Source organism: Rutilus rutilus (assembly GCF_951802725.1).
Source record: "Rutilus rutilus genome assembly, chromosome: 19".
NCBI lineage: Eukaryota > Metazoa > Chordata > Actinopteri > Cypriniformes > Leuciscidae > Rutilus > Rutilus rutilus.
Genome location: NC_140232.1, coordinates 33,273,900 through 33,288,394, shown reverse-complemented (window position 1 = coordinate 33,288,394; position 14,495 = coordinate 33,273,900). Strand labels below are relative to the sequence as shown.

The window sequence follows — 14,495 nt, the reverse complement described above, 5'->3', positions numbered from 1 at the left end:
ATGTAATAAAGTCAACAAAGGCACAAGGTTTATTACCAGGAAGGTGTTTCATTTCTGATTCTAGGAAGAAATGATATATTCAGAGTTGGTTGTCACTTCATTGCTTTAAGACCTTGGAATGTAAATACAAACTCTATCAATGATTTGCTTCTGAAACTTGAAATGCTACAGTATAATACACTTTGATACAATGAAGTCGAGGTTAAATCTGTTTACAATGTAAGACTCTCACACAACATGGGAAATCTTGTGCTGTTAATGCGAGAATCACTTCTATATACAGGAGATTCAGTTTTCAAACGTTTGGACGCCGTTTTCCGATGCAGCTGTTATTTCAGCTTTTTAATGACGTGATTATTACAATTTTCCACATTTGAGAATAATAGTATTGAATGAGAAGTGACACGTTCAACTTCTCCATGCTGTAAAACTAGTTTCTTCTCCGCTGTTACACTACCGTTCAAAAGCGTGGGAGCAGGAAGATATTTAAAAATAAATGCATACTTTTATCCAGCAAGAATGCATCGAAACATTTATAATGTTACAAACTTTTCTGTTTCAAATAAATACTGTTCTTTTGAACCCTAAAAAACTAAATATGTATATGTTAATAATCATAACTGTTTCTTGAGCAGCACATCATCATATTAGAATGATTTCTGAAGGATCATGTGACACTGAAGACTGGAGTAATGATGATGAAAATTCAGCTTTGAAATTACATTTTAAAATATATTCACCTAGAAAACAGTTATTTTGAATTGTAATAATATTTCACTGTTTTTACTGTGTTTTTGATCAAATAAACACAGGCTTGGTGAGCAGAACGAGACTTCTTTCAAAAACAACACAAATTCTTACCAACTCCAAACTTTTGAACGGTTGATTATGTAAATAAATGTTTTATCTGTCAATAGTTTCTATGCACAAAGAATTATCACCACATAAATAATCCAGGCCACAAAAACAAATATGCCGAACATCAAGCTGAACATGACGAGCAGACGAGCCTTCTGGGACGTTTTCTCAGCTTCACGGATATCACCCCTGGCCAGCGCGGCACGCGTCTGCAGAGAGGTCAGAGGTCAGGATTCATGAATATGGTGTGTGTGTTTGTACTCATCATACAGTGTGTTTCAGGTGCTGACCTCATACGAGTACATGACCGCGACGAGGCCGCTCATGATGCAGCAGAAGATGGTCACCAGCAGAGACTCCACCAGGTAATCTTTGGGTACGGGCGGCTGCTCCTCTCCCAGCGCCGGCCCGTTCATGTACTGAAATACATCCACGAATAAGCAATCACTAGACCTGAGGCTCCAGACCTAATCATTAGTCATTTGGTTTGATGCGTTTTATCCAAAGTGACTCATGGTTTACTTATAACCAAGAATAACCTGAATTGGTTTCACTTTACAATCAGGTTCATTAGTTAACATGAACTAAGAATGAACAATACTTCTTCAGCATTTATTAATCTTGGTTAATATTAATTTCAACATTTACTAATACGTTATTAAAAGCAAATGTTGTATTTGTTAACATTACTTATTGCACTGTAAACTAACATAAACAATGAACAGCTGTAACTAACATTAACAAAGATTAATACTGTAACAAATGTATTGCTCATAGTCAGTTCATGTTAGTTAATACATTAGCTAATGTTAACTAATGAACCTTGTGGTAAAGTGTTACACCTGAATTTGAAGATTTTGTTCAAAGAGACAACGGTAGCACTTTACAATAAGCTCCATTATTGAAATCAACATTAACTAAGATTAATAAATGCTTTAGATGGATTTTTATTATTAGTTCATGTTAACAAATGGAAGCTTACTGTTTAATGTTTCCTACAGGTGAAACTGGACAAATTAGAATATCGTTCAAAAGGTCATTTATTTCAGTAATTCAACTTAAAAGGTGAAACTAATATATTATATAGACTCATTACATGCAAAGTGAGATATTTCAAGCCTTTATTTGTTATAATCTTATGCAAACCCTAAATTGAAAATCTCAGATTTTTTTTTACTTTTCATAAGCTGTAAGCCATAATCATAACAAATAAAGGCTTGAAATATCTCACTTTGCATGTACTGAGTATATATAATATATTAGTTTCACCTTTTAAGTTGAATTACTGAAATACATTAACTTTATTACATTAACACGATATTCTAATTTTTCGAGTTTCACCTGTCTTGTGGTTTTACTCATTTAGTATTATGTGAACATAAACATGTAGAGATGCACTGATTTCTCAGCTAATCCCGATAGCCGGTTATTCAGAATGATATCTGCCGATACTGAGAGCTTTGTTTTTCCCCCTGCAGTCAATCATTTTATCCCTTAAAAACCACAACTAATGCTGTAAACCATACAGGGAACCCTCTCATTTGGAACATTACTATAATATTAGAGGTTAAAATTAATAACAGAGCTATTATATTCAACTGCTATTTGTTTTCAGATATAATAATTACACTCAAATAAAACCGATTTGTATGCAACTCAGTAGCAAATGAGGCAGTTTTGATAAACATGATCGAACTTGCTTATATTAAATGCAAGTTGGTTCAAACATACATATATCATGAAATGTTCGCTCACTAAAAGTCCCACAATGCACTGTGAAAACCAAGGAGGATTGATGCTCACATATGTTCCCTTAACGGAAATTCTGAAGCACGAAACATAAATTGTATGACACGTATGGAAATAGTTTATAAATCCCTTCCAGAGATTCAAAATTAATATCTTTGGGCAGAATTATTATTATTAACTAAAACTAAAACCATTAAAAAAAAAACATTAATACTTGAAATAAAATGTTATATATATATATATATATATATATATATATAAAAAAACTTATTTAGCTAAATTCAAACAGTTGCTGCATTTTGTTTCAATCTCATACATTTTAAGCAAGTCAGATTTGACCACATGCTTTTTAAGTGTATAAATTTTAAACAGATTTATGCTGATTCTGAGTTATTTTAATCAATGCATTTTGACAATATGATTTAAATGAACTCAAATAGATGCTAATTTAGTTAATAATAAACAATGCCATGATTTTTCTTGAGTGCATTGCACATTTGCATCACAGACACTTTATTAATTTATGCTAAAACTGTGTATTGCAAATGCATGGGAATTTTATATGCAATTCAAATACATATAAATCTCAAATTTAGGGCTAAATATTTGGGTCACGCGACAAGAGCTTTTTATTAGACATCAAATGTATGTCTTTATGGCCTGGTTTCACAGACAGGGTTTAGATTAAGCCAGGATTAGGCATTAGTTCAATTTAGACATTTAAGTAGCTTTTATAAACGTCTTAGAAAAAGAAAAATATATTAATGATGTGCATCTTGAGACAAAACAATGGCAATGCAAGTTGCTTTCAGTTAAAACAAACCAGAACATGCATTTTAGTCTGGGACTAGCTTAAGCCTGGTCTATGAGTTTAGTAGGGATGCACGATATATCGGCCACCATATCGGTATTCATTTTTAATGTTATCGTTATCGGCCCGATAAGAAAATGTGGCCGATATATTAAAGCCGATAAATAATGTATTATTTCCTTCAGCTGAGACACTTCAGATGCGCACTGTTAGTCATGATGGTTTTAAATCGCTTGAAATATGATTGGAATCACTTCAAAAAAGGAAAATATGAGACCCTGGATCACAAAACCAGTTGTGGCAATAGCCAACAATACATGGTATGGGTCAAAAATATAGATTTTTCTTTTATGCCAAAAATCATTAGGATATTAAGTAAAGATCATGTTCCATGAAGATATTTTGTATATTTCCTACCATAAATATATAAACATTTATTTTTGTGAGTGAATGCAGCACAATCGCCAACATAAATGCACAACTTTAAAGGAGATTTTCTCAATGTTTTGATTTTTTTGATGTTCAATAGTTGTATCTCGACCAAATATTGTCCTATTCTAACAAACCATACATCAATGTGAAGCTTATTTAATCAGCTTTCATATGATGTATAAATCTCAATTTTAAAAAAATTGACCCATGTGACTGGTTTTGTGGTCCAGGGTCACATATAGTTAAGTGCAACGTGTGCAGCACAAGTCCAGTGTATATAGGCTACATAAAGTTATGATGCAAACATTATAATTGTGTGTTTGGGACATGGTTTTTAATGGTGAGACTTGTTTTTGTAATCAGGCTCTCAAAAATTATATTTTTAAGGTTTATCGGCCAATATATCGGTTATCGGCTTTCAAAGATAAAGAATTATCGGTTATCGGTATCGGCCAAAATGTTCATATCGGTGCATCCCTATGAGTTTGGAGATAAAGCGTGATCTTACTATAGTGTAGGACGGGTATGTGGCGGGCGGGAGGAAGGAGGGCTGGTAGAAAGCCGGTGGATTGGCTCCCGGTTGACATGTGATGACGGGCTGGTTGGGGTAATGCGTCACCGGGGAGGGAAACATGAGGTAGGCTGTTTTCGGATCCGGCGGGGTGTATGGAGGCGGGGTCAGTGAGATGCTGGAGGTTGGACCGTCTCCTCCAGGAGGCCCCGGGACTCCCTCCATGGTCCCCCTGTCCAGTGTGTACACGGGGTGGAGTGTGTGTGTGCTGTCCGTGTCGAACGCTGGGTTCAGGGTCCGGTTGCTGTCCGTCTCGTACGCCAGATGGGCCGTTTGGTTGCTGTCGGTGTCGTACGCGGGGAGTCCCGTCTGGATGCTGTCTCCGTCGGTCACCGGGTGTCCCGTCTGGATGCTGTCCGTGTCGTTTGTCGGGCCGGCGGTGAGGATGCTGATGGAGTCGTATGCAGGAACGCTGGGAAGGATCGTGGGCTCTCGCTGTGTGGATGAATCAGGAGTTTCTTGGAGCCCAGGAGGCCTTTGATGAAGCCGTCGTGGATCATCGGGGAAGTTCGGAGGAGTGGCTGATGAACGAAAGAGGTTAAATGTGATGTTATTTTCAGACTTACTTTATATTACACCACTGTTCGAAAGTTTGGGGTCTGTAAGATTCTTTTAATGTTCTCTTCGTCTCATCAAGGCTGCATTTATTTGATCGAAAATACAGTCAAACAGTGAAATATAACCGTTTTCTATGTGAATATATAATAAAATGTAATTTATTCCTGTGATCAAAGCTGAATTTTCAGCATCATTACTCCAGTCTTCAGTGTCACATGATCCTTCAGAAATCATGCTGATTTGCTACTCGGAAAATATTTCGTTGAAAATTTCAATTGTTAACATGAACTAACAATGCACAATACTTCTACAGCATTTACTAATACATTTTTGACATTCAAAGTTATATTTGTTGATGGTTAACATGAAAAAACAATGAACAGTAAGAATTTTACTAACTAATATTAACAAAGATTAATAAATGCTTAAAAATATTGCGCATTATTTCATGTTTGCTAATGCATTAACTGCTGTTAACAAACTAGACCTTATTGTAAAGTAATACCCCCATTTATTATTATTAATGTTGAAAACAGTTCAGCTTCATATTTGGGTGGAATCCGTGATAAATGTTATTTTTCAGGATTCTTTGATGAATCAAAAGTTCAAAAGAACAGCATTTATTTGAAATGGAAATCTTTTGTAACATTATAAATGCCTTTTATTGTAACTTTTGATCAATTTAATGCGTCATTGATGAATAAAAGTATTATTTGCTTTAAATAAAATAAAGACTGACCCCAACGTATCAAATTCTGACTCAATGAAAGTTTGAGGAATGCACAGGAGCGCTTTGGCATTGGCCGTTTTCTTTAGACAATACAGAAATCTAGTTGCTCTTATCTTTTAGTTTAGGTGCTACACACACGACCTGTAATCTTCCACCTGAGAGTTACCTGAAACGTCAGTCTCGTGGAGAAACCTTCACCTCAAAACAGCCCCTGAATTATTCAGAGCTGACACACAAGCCCCTTTAAACCCTCAGAAATGGAAATGTTTGATCAGGTGACCCATTTCTAGTCTTCAGATGAAGAACTGTTTCATTGAGCTTGTTAGTTAGTGTGAACTCTCGAGGCTCTTCTTCTCGGCTAGTTAATAAGTGAATGCACTGTGAGCCGACTTTAACAATGAACAATTGTACTTTTTATAATCTAACATTAACTAATGCTGTATTAATATAGTGCTCATTGTTAATGTTACTAAAACTAATGCATTAACTAAAATTTTACCCTACATTTAGATTGTTTGTAGGTTATCTTTAATGTTTTCTCTTGATCTCTTATCTAACTCTTGTTTTCCGTTTAGTCTGTGTGTGTTTTATAAACAGATTTACGCAACCAACGCTCTTGGACGCTTTCCAGCCTCGCAGTGTTCTGATGTGACGACGAACAGAAGTTTCCAGAAGTCTGATCTGGACTGAAAGTGTAAATGATAAAGTGTGATGATTTTACCTGTGTCCATCAGCGACGGTCAGAGCTCATCGAGAAGCAGAATAATCCTGTGGGAAATATCCAGCGGGAGTGTGTGGATGTTCAGGTGAAATGGCTCTGTGTGTGTGTGTGTGTGTGTGTGTGTGTCTGTCTCTCTCTCTCTCTCTCTCTCTGAACAGTATCATGTTTGTTTAATAATTGACGACTGATGCTGTGTGCTTGTGTGTTTGCACGTGTGTTTATGAGTGTCCTTGTGGGCATACCTGCACGTGTTGGTCTGTTATTATAGACACATGTGTCATGCATAAAATATATAATTATATAAATAATAATAATGTACATATATAATATATATATTTTACCTAATACACACACACATAAATTTGGAGAAAGCCCTTTATTTCACCCTTCAAGTGATTGTTAGTAAACTGACCTTGATATATCTTGTCAATATCAGACAGCATGTATCATGAATGTAATGATGGATGAATGTAAGATCTACACTAGAGTATAAAGCCAGATACAGTGGTCATTTACATTAATTACTTGCTTTACAACCAAACACCCACAAGTGCTTTAGTGCAGTTTGTGCTGTGACTGACAGTTACCAATAGAGGGCGCTGATAGCTGACAGATTAATGTAACAGGTAAACAATAATACTGTTACATTGTAACAGTTGCATTGTAACTGTTACAATAATACTGTTACATTGGTTTGATAAGAGTTGGAGTGCATGAGATGAGATCACTGTCTGCATTCCTTCTGTGGATAAAAGGCAGCATGAAGGTTTGGCTAAAGATTTGTTTTCCACTGTGGAAAGAAAGTCGAATGCGTTGAGGGTCAGTGAATGACAGACTATCCAGGTCATTGTTCCATTGCAATTTGTTATTCTGTCTTTTTTTTCTTAAAGTTAAGTTAAAAAAATTTGGTTTTAAAGTGGATTATGTTAAAAAATATTCTTCACTGAATAAAAGTATGTACAACAACGTCAAGCGATTATTTTAGTCTAACTCTGGTCTAGCGCTTTTAACAGTTTCAAAGCAGCTTCATGGTAATAAACAGGAAGATAACAGTGTTTGTTTAGTCAAATTCATCAATTATAAATCAAGTTCGGCTGTAAGGTAGATCTACAGAAGATAAGTGTTATTGTTCAGCTCACTTTAGTTCAGTATTTGTTTTAATTCAAATGCAAAGTTAGTCATTATCCAGCAGCTCAACTGCAGTTCTCATCCAATATAGTGTCTAATTGATCATATTACTGAAGATTAATTGTCATTTAAATCCTTTTGCACCCTCTTTTTATTGTCCTTTTTATTTTGATAAATTATGGATTATTTGAAAGCTTAAGCAATCGAAATTCATCCTATGAAACGTTTTTGAAATTGTTTTTGTGATATCAACCTTAGAAAAAAGGTTCAACGGGTTCTATATAGAACCTTAGGGTTCTTGATTCAGTTTTAAAGAACCCTTTATGCCAGAAATGTTCTGGAGTTTCTGTAGCTCCGCCCCTTTCAGCTCTGCGCTCGTTGTGTTTGTGTTTCCACAGCATGAAGGAAAGATCTTACGCATTAATAAATGAACCAATCATTTTAAAATCTTTGTTATGATGTTATGATCTTTGTTGCTAACTCTACAATAAATAAATCGACAGCGATGCCATAGAAATATACAGAGCGACCGCAAAAACTTTGCGAGTTTCAATTTGTTTTAATTTTAATTAATCAAATTACTTTTAATTTGAGATTCAAAGACAAAATTCTAAAGATGGCAGTGCACTTGTTTCTCTACAAGGACTGAATGAGAAGAAATGTCTTAAATAACTGCATAATACTTTTTTATGTTTAACAGATTATTTCATTTTTTTCTACTGATAAACTATTTAATTCATAAAATGTATGAATTAAAACTAATGATGGAACTCCTAAAAGAAGCACCTGACAGGAATATTTAAAGGGATAGTTCACCCAAAAATGAAATTCTGTCATCATTTACTCCCTCAAGTTGTTCCAAACCTTTACGCCGTGTCCTAACTACATGCGACGCACGATAAACGTTCTCCTCCATGTTAATCGGAGTGTTTGTCCTATCCAGCCGCGACGGCGACACGTGACGATTCTATTTTAGAAACGGTTTCTATTTTTCTGCGACGTCGCGCTGGAACAACAAACACAAAGTGTGGCGATGATAGTCTCAGGTGCTGTTTATGTGCTGTATTTAATGTTAAAAGCGTGTCATGTGACTCTGAATATCATTTAGTGCTCCAGCTTTGTAGCTGTAAAAGCAACTATGGATAATTCACCTCAGATCTTGAAATTAAACCAGTGGAAACAAGAACGTTCAAACGGTGAACAAACTGTGTTTTATTTGACAAAGATTGTTTTAGTAACTCAGTAGCCTATGCATTTGAATAATGTTTAAATGGTGTAATATTTGTGAATTTGATTATGTAGCTACTTATCCATTTTCTTGCGAGTGCCATCAGGATTACTCTCTGGTGCCGTGCACTCGCTGCGAGACTCCGCCCACACGCTGTTCTGATTGGCTGACTCCGCCCACCCTTTCTGATTGGCTGTGGGTTTTGATTGATTTTGATGCATTTCGCAGTCGCGTCACGTCTAGTGTGGACGGACACATTATTTGTCGCTGGAATTTTATCGCATCGCGTCTGGTTAGGACACGGTGTAATGGCTTTATTACTTAATGACTATTTTGAAGAATTTGTGTAATTAAACATGTGATAGTCCCCATTGACTATTCTATAGAAGTCTGTGGGGTCCACCAACTATTAGGTTATTAACATTCTTCAAAATATCTTCTTTTGTGTTCAGCTGAAGAAACAAACTCATACAGGTCTGAAACAACTTGGGAGGGAGTAAATGATTAACTTTTGGGTGAACTGTCCCTTTAAAGGATCCGAGTGTGTGAGAACACAAGCTCTTCCAGAAGTTGATGTCCTCTGATCTCCAGGTTTCTGTGTCCGTATCAAACACCATCTGACTCAGAGATGATTAAACCACTACTACAGCATATGATCTCTAAACACTCACCGTGACACATCATGAGTCGGTTCAGCTCCTCATTTTAGCTTGAAAATCACACACAATCTCTATGAAACTGCTGTTCATTATGAACGGATGATTCGGCTCCTTTTTGTTGCTTTTTGAGTTAATCAGATTATGCCAGTAAAACCTCTTTTTGTTGACTTCTTCACAACAACCAAAGCCTATAAGCAGATTTACTGTAAAAATACAGTCGCAACATTTAGGTTTAACGAATTTAACTTACATTTACAGTGAAACTATATATATATATTAACTGATTCATGTTAATACCTACCGTACTACTAAAATCTGTTTTTCACCTTTATAATGTGCTGACAACCACCATAATAACACACGTGGTAAAGAGCAAGTCACATGATGAATCAAAGTAGCTGTTTTCACAAGCTGAGATTAATATTAATATGTAGAAGGTGCAGTGTCATAAACACTTTTTACAAAAGCATTATTCAACCCACCCTGCTGTACTGCTCAACCTGTTTCTACACAATGCTTACCGCCACCTGCAAAAACAAACTCACTAAAATCACACATATTGCCTCCAAGATTATCAGTCTCCCCACACCCAGCCTATCAGACATGAATGACACAGCCATCACACGCCTAGCACGCCGTGCAATAGCAGCTGACACAGACCATCCCCTGAATAAATTCTTCACACTACTCCCATCCGGTCGCTGATACAGAGCACTAACCTGGACTAAAGCCTAGTTTTGTCCCCACCGCCATCACACATGTTCACATCTGACGTGTTTATGTGGGTGTCTTAATGAGCTGTGTGTTTGTGTATGTATTTGGATATGTGTTACGTGTTCTATGTGTTCCTCATATGTGGTATTTCTGTGCTATGGAAGAAGGAAAAAAGGATGTGTGGAAATGATTATCCCTATGGGACAATAAAGACTCTAAAAACACTATCATGGGAACAAACACTGCTAAATGATGATCTTTCTCAGAGTTTTTCTCTTGTTTTAATATCTAAACATTGTTAAATCAAGATGCATTTACTGGAGAAGCAAAATGACTGAAGATTAGTCTTGTTTGTCTAGCATGACACTAAAATAATGCAAAAAAACATTCGAGATGTTACATACCGTAAAACCCTACTGATATGAAAAAAAAACATCTAAAATTATAAATGAATTATAAAACGGCTTGTTCTTTTTCAAGTCTAAAAACTGTATTTTAACAGTATTTTATTGAAATGTCTTATTAGTTTGTTTTTCGCTTAATATAGTGAGCCAGTTAACAGGTTTTCACTGCATTCCTACAGTCTTCTACTGCTGAAAGTACATGTGCATTGGCTGTTTTACCTCATATGTTGATGCAACGGTGATTCAGTAGATGCAAACGTCGAGTTTGACATCTCGTCTCAGGCAGTGATTCTGCTTTGTGATCCACAAGTGTTGTATAATATAAGAAGTTGGAGTGCAAAGCTCCAGAGATGATTAATGAGGTGAAAGATCCCCGCTGGAATTCCTTCAGAGTTACGTTCATGTGGGATGAGATTGTGTCGTTACATTCGGAGGTTAAGAAACATCAATCTGTGAGCAGGAGAGCGGATAAGAGAGAGTTTACACTCCGAGGAAACATGTTTCATTGTTGCGCTGTTCTGACCACAGATTATTGGGAGTATGTTTTGCAAAACGAAAAACATAGTTCAGTCTTTACATAACTAACTGAACTTTATGAGGAAATCTATTGAAAATGGCCTAAAATAGTTACTTATAAATAGAAATATAATGACATATTTATTTGTATATATTATTTTAGCCAAAATATATAATTATATTCAAAAAGTTTATAGTCTTCTTTGTTAACCACTGAAACTGATTGAGTCTGTTATACTTTAAAATTTTCACATTTTTACTTTCCATTTAATTATTTGTGAAATTAACTAGCAATTTCTGAGTGAGAATTGTTTCACAGGAATTTTTTCTTTCAGTGTATAAAGTGCATATCTTTCTACGATGATTTTATTCATGTCTCAGACCTTTATAAAATCATGTTTAGCCATATAAAACTGCTGGATCAGGCCTGATGAACACGATCTGATAAACCGGTCACACTCGATCTCCTCCAGTCCTTCTGTTTCTGATTGATCGTTTAAACTCTTTTATCAAGTAAAAGTCTTACAGTAATTGTACAAACGTCCTCCTTCAGCTCGAGCTTCACGAAGCGCAAGAATAACTTTAGTAATATTTCAAGATGAACACTCACTGGAGTGAAGCAGCTCAGGTTTACTTGATTATCCAGACATCAATCTTTAGAAAAATCATGCAGATGAAATATGATCATGTGGCTTTTGAGGAAGGTTTATTTGTTCATCTATTAATCATTGTTGTATTGCATTTGCATTATGTTTTAAAACTACAGAGATTTGATCATAAAACTAAGCATTTAAATATCATCTTACTAAGACATATTATTAGCAGATATAGAGTAATGACTGATATTTATATGCATTTTATGTAAGAAGTCTGTTATAAAGATCTCAGTGATTTACATTACAAGCATCAGAATTTCATCTTAAGTTTTGCCGTTTAAATATCAGTGTGACGATCAGCAGTGAGAGTGATAACCATCAGAGGCTCTCCAACCCGGACAATCACCACACAGCCACAGACTACATTTCCCATAATCCTTTGCCCAGACTAATCAGCCATGATCACATTCACCTGTGTGTCATTACCTTGTTTAGCTCAACCCATGTAAGCCTGGTTTTCACAATCATTCCCTGCGAAGTCTTGTTTAGTGTCTCTACTGCAATTCCGAGCCTTCCCGTGTTCTTCCCGTGTTCTTCCCGTGTTCTTCCCGTGTTCGTCCCGTGTTCGTCCCGTGTTGTTGGTTTTTGATTTTTGCTAGTGATGGAAAGTTCGGATCATTTTACTGACTCTCTTGTTCGATCTCGTTCATCAAAATGAACGAATCTTTTTTCGAGTCGTTTTGTTCATTAAGTGGCTTTAAATGTTGTACATTTAACTGCCAAATTCCCCGAACACTTCCACCTACGCGATCTTGATCATATTCTGATGTAAGAAATCATTATTATGCAGTCAAAAATAATTTACAGGGAACATAAATAATTACTTTACCATCTGAGTCTTTCGTTCGTTTGTCACGTGAAAGACGCAATGAACAGTATTCATTCATTCACAGGATCGTTCATGAAAGACCCATCACTAATCGTTCCCTGTTTCTTGGATTCCCTTTTTGCTTGTCCCTTGCCTTTTTGTTTGTTTGTTTGGACTGCTTACTTTGTGTTTATGACCTCTTGCCTGTTATCTGGATTACGTCTTTGGATTACCCTTTCAAATAAAACTGCATTTGGATCTTCATTTGGATCCTCAAACTGTTGTGTCTCAGCACCAAATTTCTTATTTTTGCTCAGTTTGAGCCTCTGAAGAAATTTTAGCTGTTTTTCCACTATAACATGCTATAAAGGCCTGCTGTTAAATATAATACTGAACAAAAAACATATGAATTCTTAAAGGGGTGGTATAATGCCACTTTTTGAGGGTGAGCAAAAACACACTGTTTTTGTGTGTGTCCCTTTAAATGCAAATGAGCTGCTGCTCCCGGCGCAGAGGGCGGAGCTTCAAGAGCTTGCACTCACACACACATGCACTGAAAATGTAAAAAACTTTTAGCCTTTTATGTTCAAACCGGAGTCAGACAATGATGGAGGGACTCAAGAAGAAGTGACAACATTTCTGAATGGTTAGTTGATGTATTTATGTAGCTCATGTGTAGTTATCTTATTAGTGTAGTTACATTATTTCATATGTCAGGCTTTACAAGGTTATAGATTAGAGATAGCCTGCTGACAGAGTGATTGTTGCTGATGAGCTGAAAGATATCTAATTCTGTCAAATGTGAAGAAGAGGATGATAAAATCCTGATGGCTCAATCGCAGTCTTTCTGTGGTCACTCCTAACGGTGATCCGGTCAAGTGTGTGTGTGTGTATGTGTGTGTGTTTTCACTCATCTTCATTATCTGCTGACTGCTGTTTTATCCTTTAATTAAAGTTCATGCTGTAATAATACTGATATTAGTCAGATGATTTTTCCAACACACGTCATCCTGCCAGTCACACAGGACTGCTTCCTTAAAGAGGCCTTATTATGCTTATATATATACACTCACCTAAAGGATTATTAGGAACACCATACTAATACTGTGTTTGACCCCCTTTCGCCTTCAGAACTGCCTTAATTCTACGTGGCATTGATTCAACAAGGTGCTGAAAGCATTCTTTAGAAATGTTGGCCCATATTGATAGGATAGCATCTTGCAGTTGATGGAGATTTGTGGGATGCACATCCAGGGCACGAAGCTCCCGTTCCACCACATCCCAAAGATGCTCTATTGGGTTGAGATCTGGTGACTGTGGGAGCCATTTTAGTACAGTGAACTCATTGTCATGTTCAAGAAACCAATTTGAAATGATTCGAGCTTTGTGACATGGTGCATTATCCTGCTGGAAGTAGCCATCAGAGGATGGGTACATGGTGGTCATAAAGGGATGGACATGGTCAGAAACAATGCTCAGGTAGGCCGTGGCATTTAAACGATGCCCAATTGGCACTAAGGGGCCTAAAGTGTGCCAAGAAAACATCCCCCACACCATTACACCACCACCACCAGCCTGCACAGTGGTAACAAGGCATGATGGATCCATGTTCTCATTCTGTTTACGCCAAATTCTGACTCTACCATCTGAATGTCTCAACAGAAATCGAGACTCATCAGACCAGGCAACATTTTTCCAGTCTTCAACTGTCCAATTTTGGTGAGCTCGTGCAAATTGTAGCCTCTTTTTCCTATTTGTAGTGGAGATGAGTGGTACCCGGTGGGGTCTTCTGCTGTTGTAGCCCATCCGCCTCAAGGTTGTGCGTGTTGTGGCTTCACAAATGCTTTGCTGCATACCTCGGTTGTAACGAGTGGTTATTTCAGTCAAAGTTGCTCTTCTATCAGCTTGAATCAGTCGGCCCATTCTCCTCTGACCTCTAGCATCAACAAGGC

The 14,495-nt window shown here is 36.6% G+C and overlaps 1 protein-coding gene across 1 annotated transcript; it reads right to left on the bottom strand.

Moving 5' to 3' along the window:
* Position 1: 1 nt before the first annotated feature.
* Positions 2-6,626, bottom strand: prrt1b (proline rich transmembrane protein 1B). The gene is made up of 4 exons (XM_084388788.1): positions 6,431-6,626; positions 4,359-4,942; positions 1,149-1,277; positions 2-1,067 (listed from the first exon to the last, which is right to left on the bottom strand). Exons 1-4 carry the CDS (start codon positions 6,438-6,440, stop codon positions 921-923), a joined length of 870 nt encoding a protein of 289 aa, XP_084244914.1. The 5' UTR covers positions 6,441-6,626; the 3' UTR covers positions 2-920.
* Between the last annotated feature and the right edge of the window lie 7,869 nt (positions 6,627-14,495).

Coding starts and splice junctions, on each gene's coding strand:
- prrt1b (XM_084388788.1), bottom strand. Junction 1,278..4,358: donor CATACCCGTCCTACACTATA/GTAAGATCACGC, acceptor GATGTATTTCAG/TACATGAACGGGCCGGCGCT. Junction 1,068..1,148: donor CGGTCATGTACTCGTATGAG/GTCAGCACCTGA, acceptor ACCTCTCTGCAG/ACGCGTGCCGCGCTGGCCAG.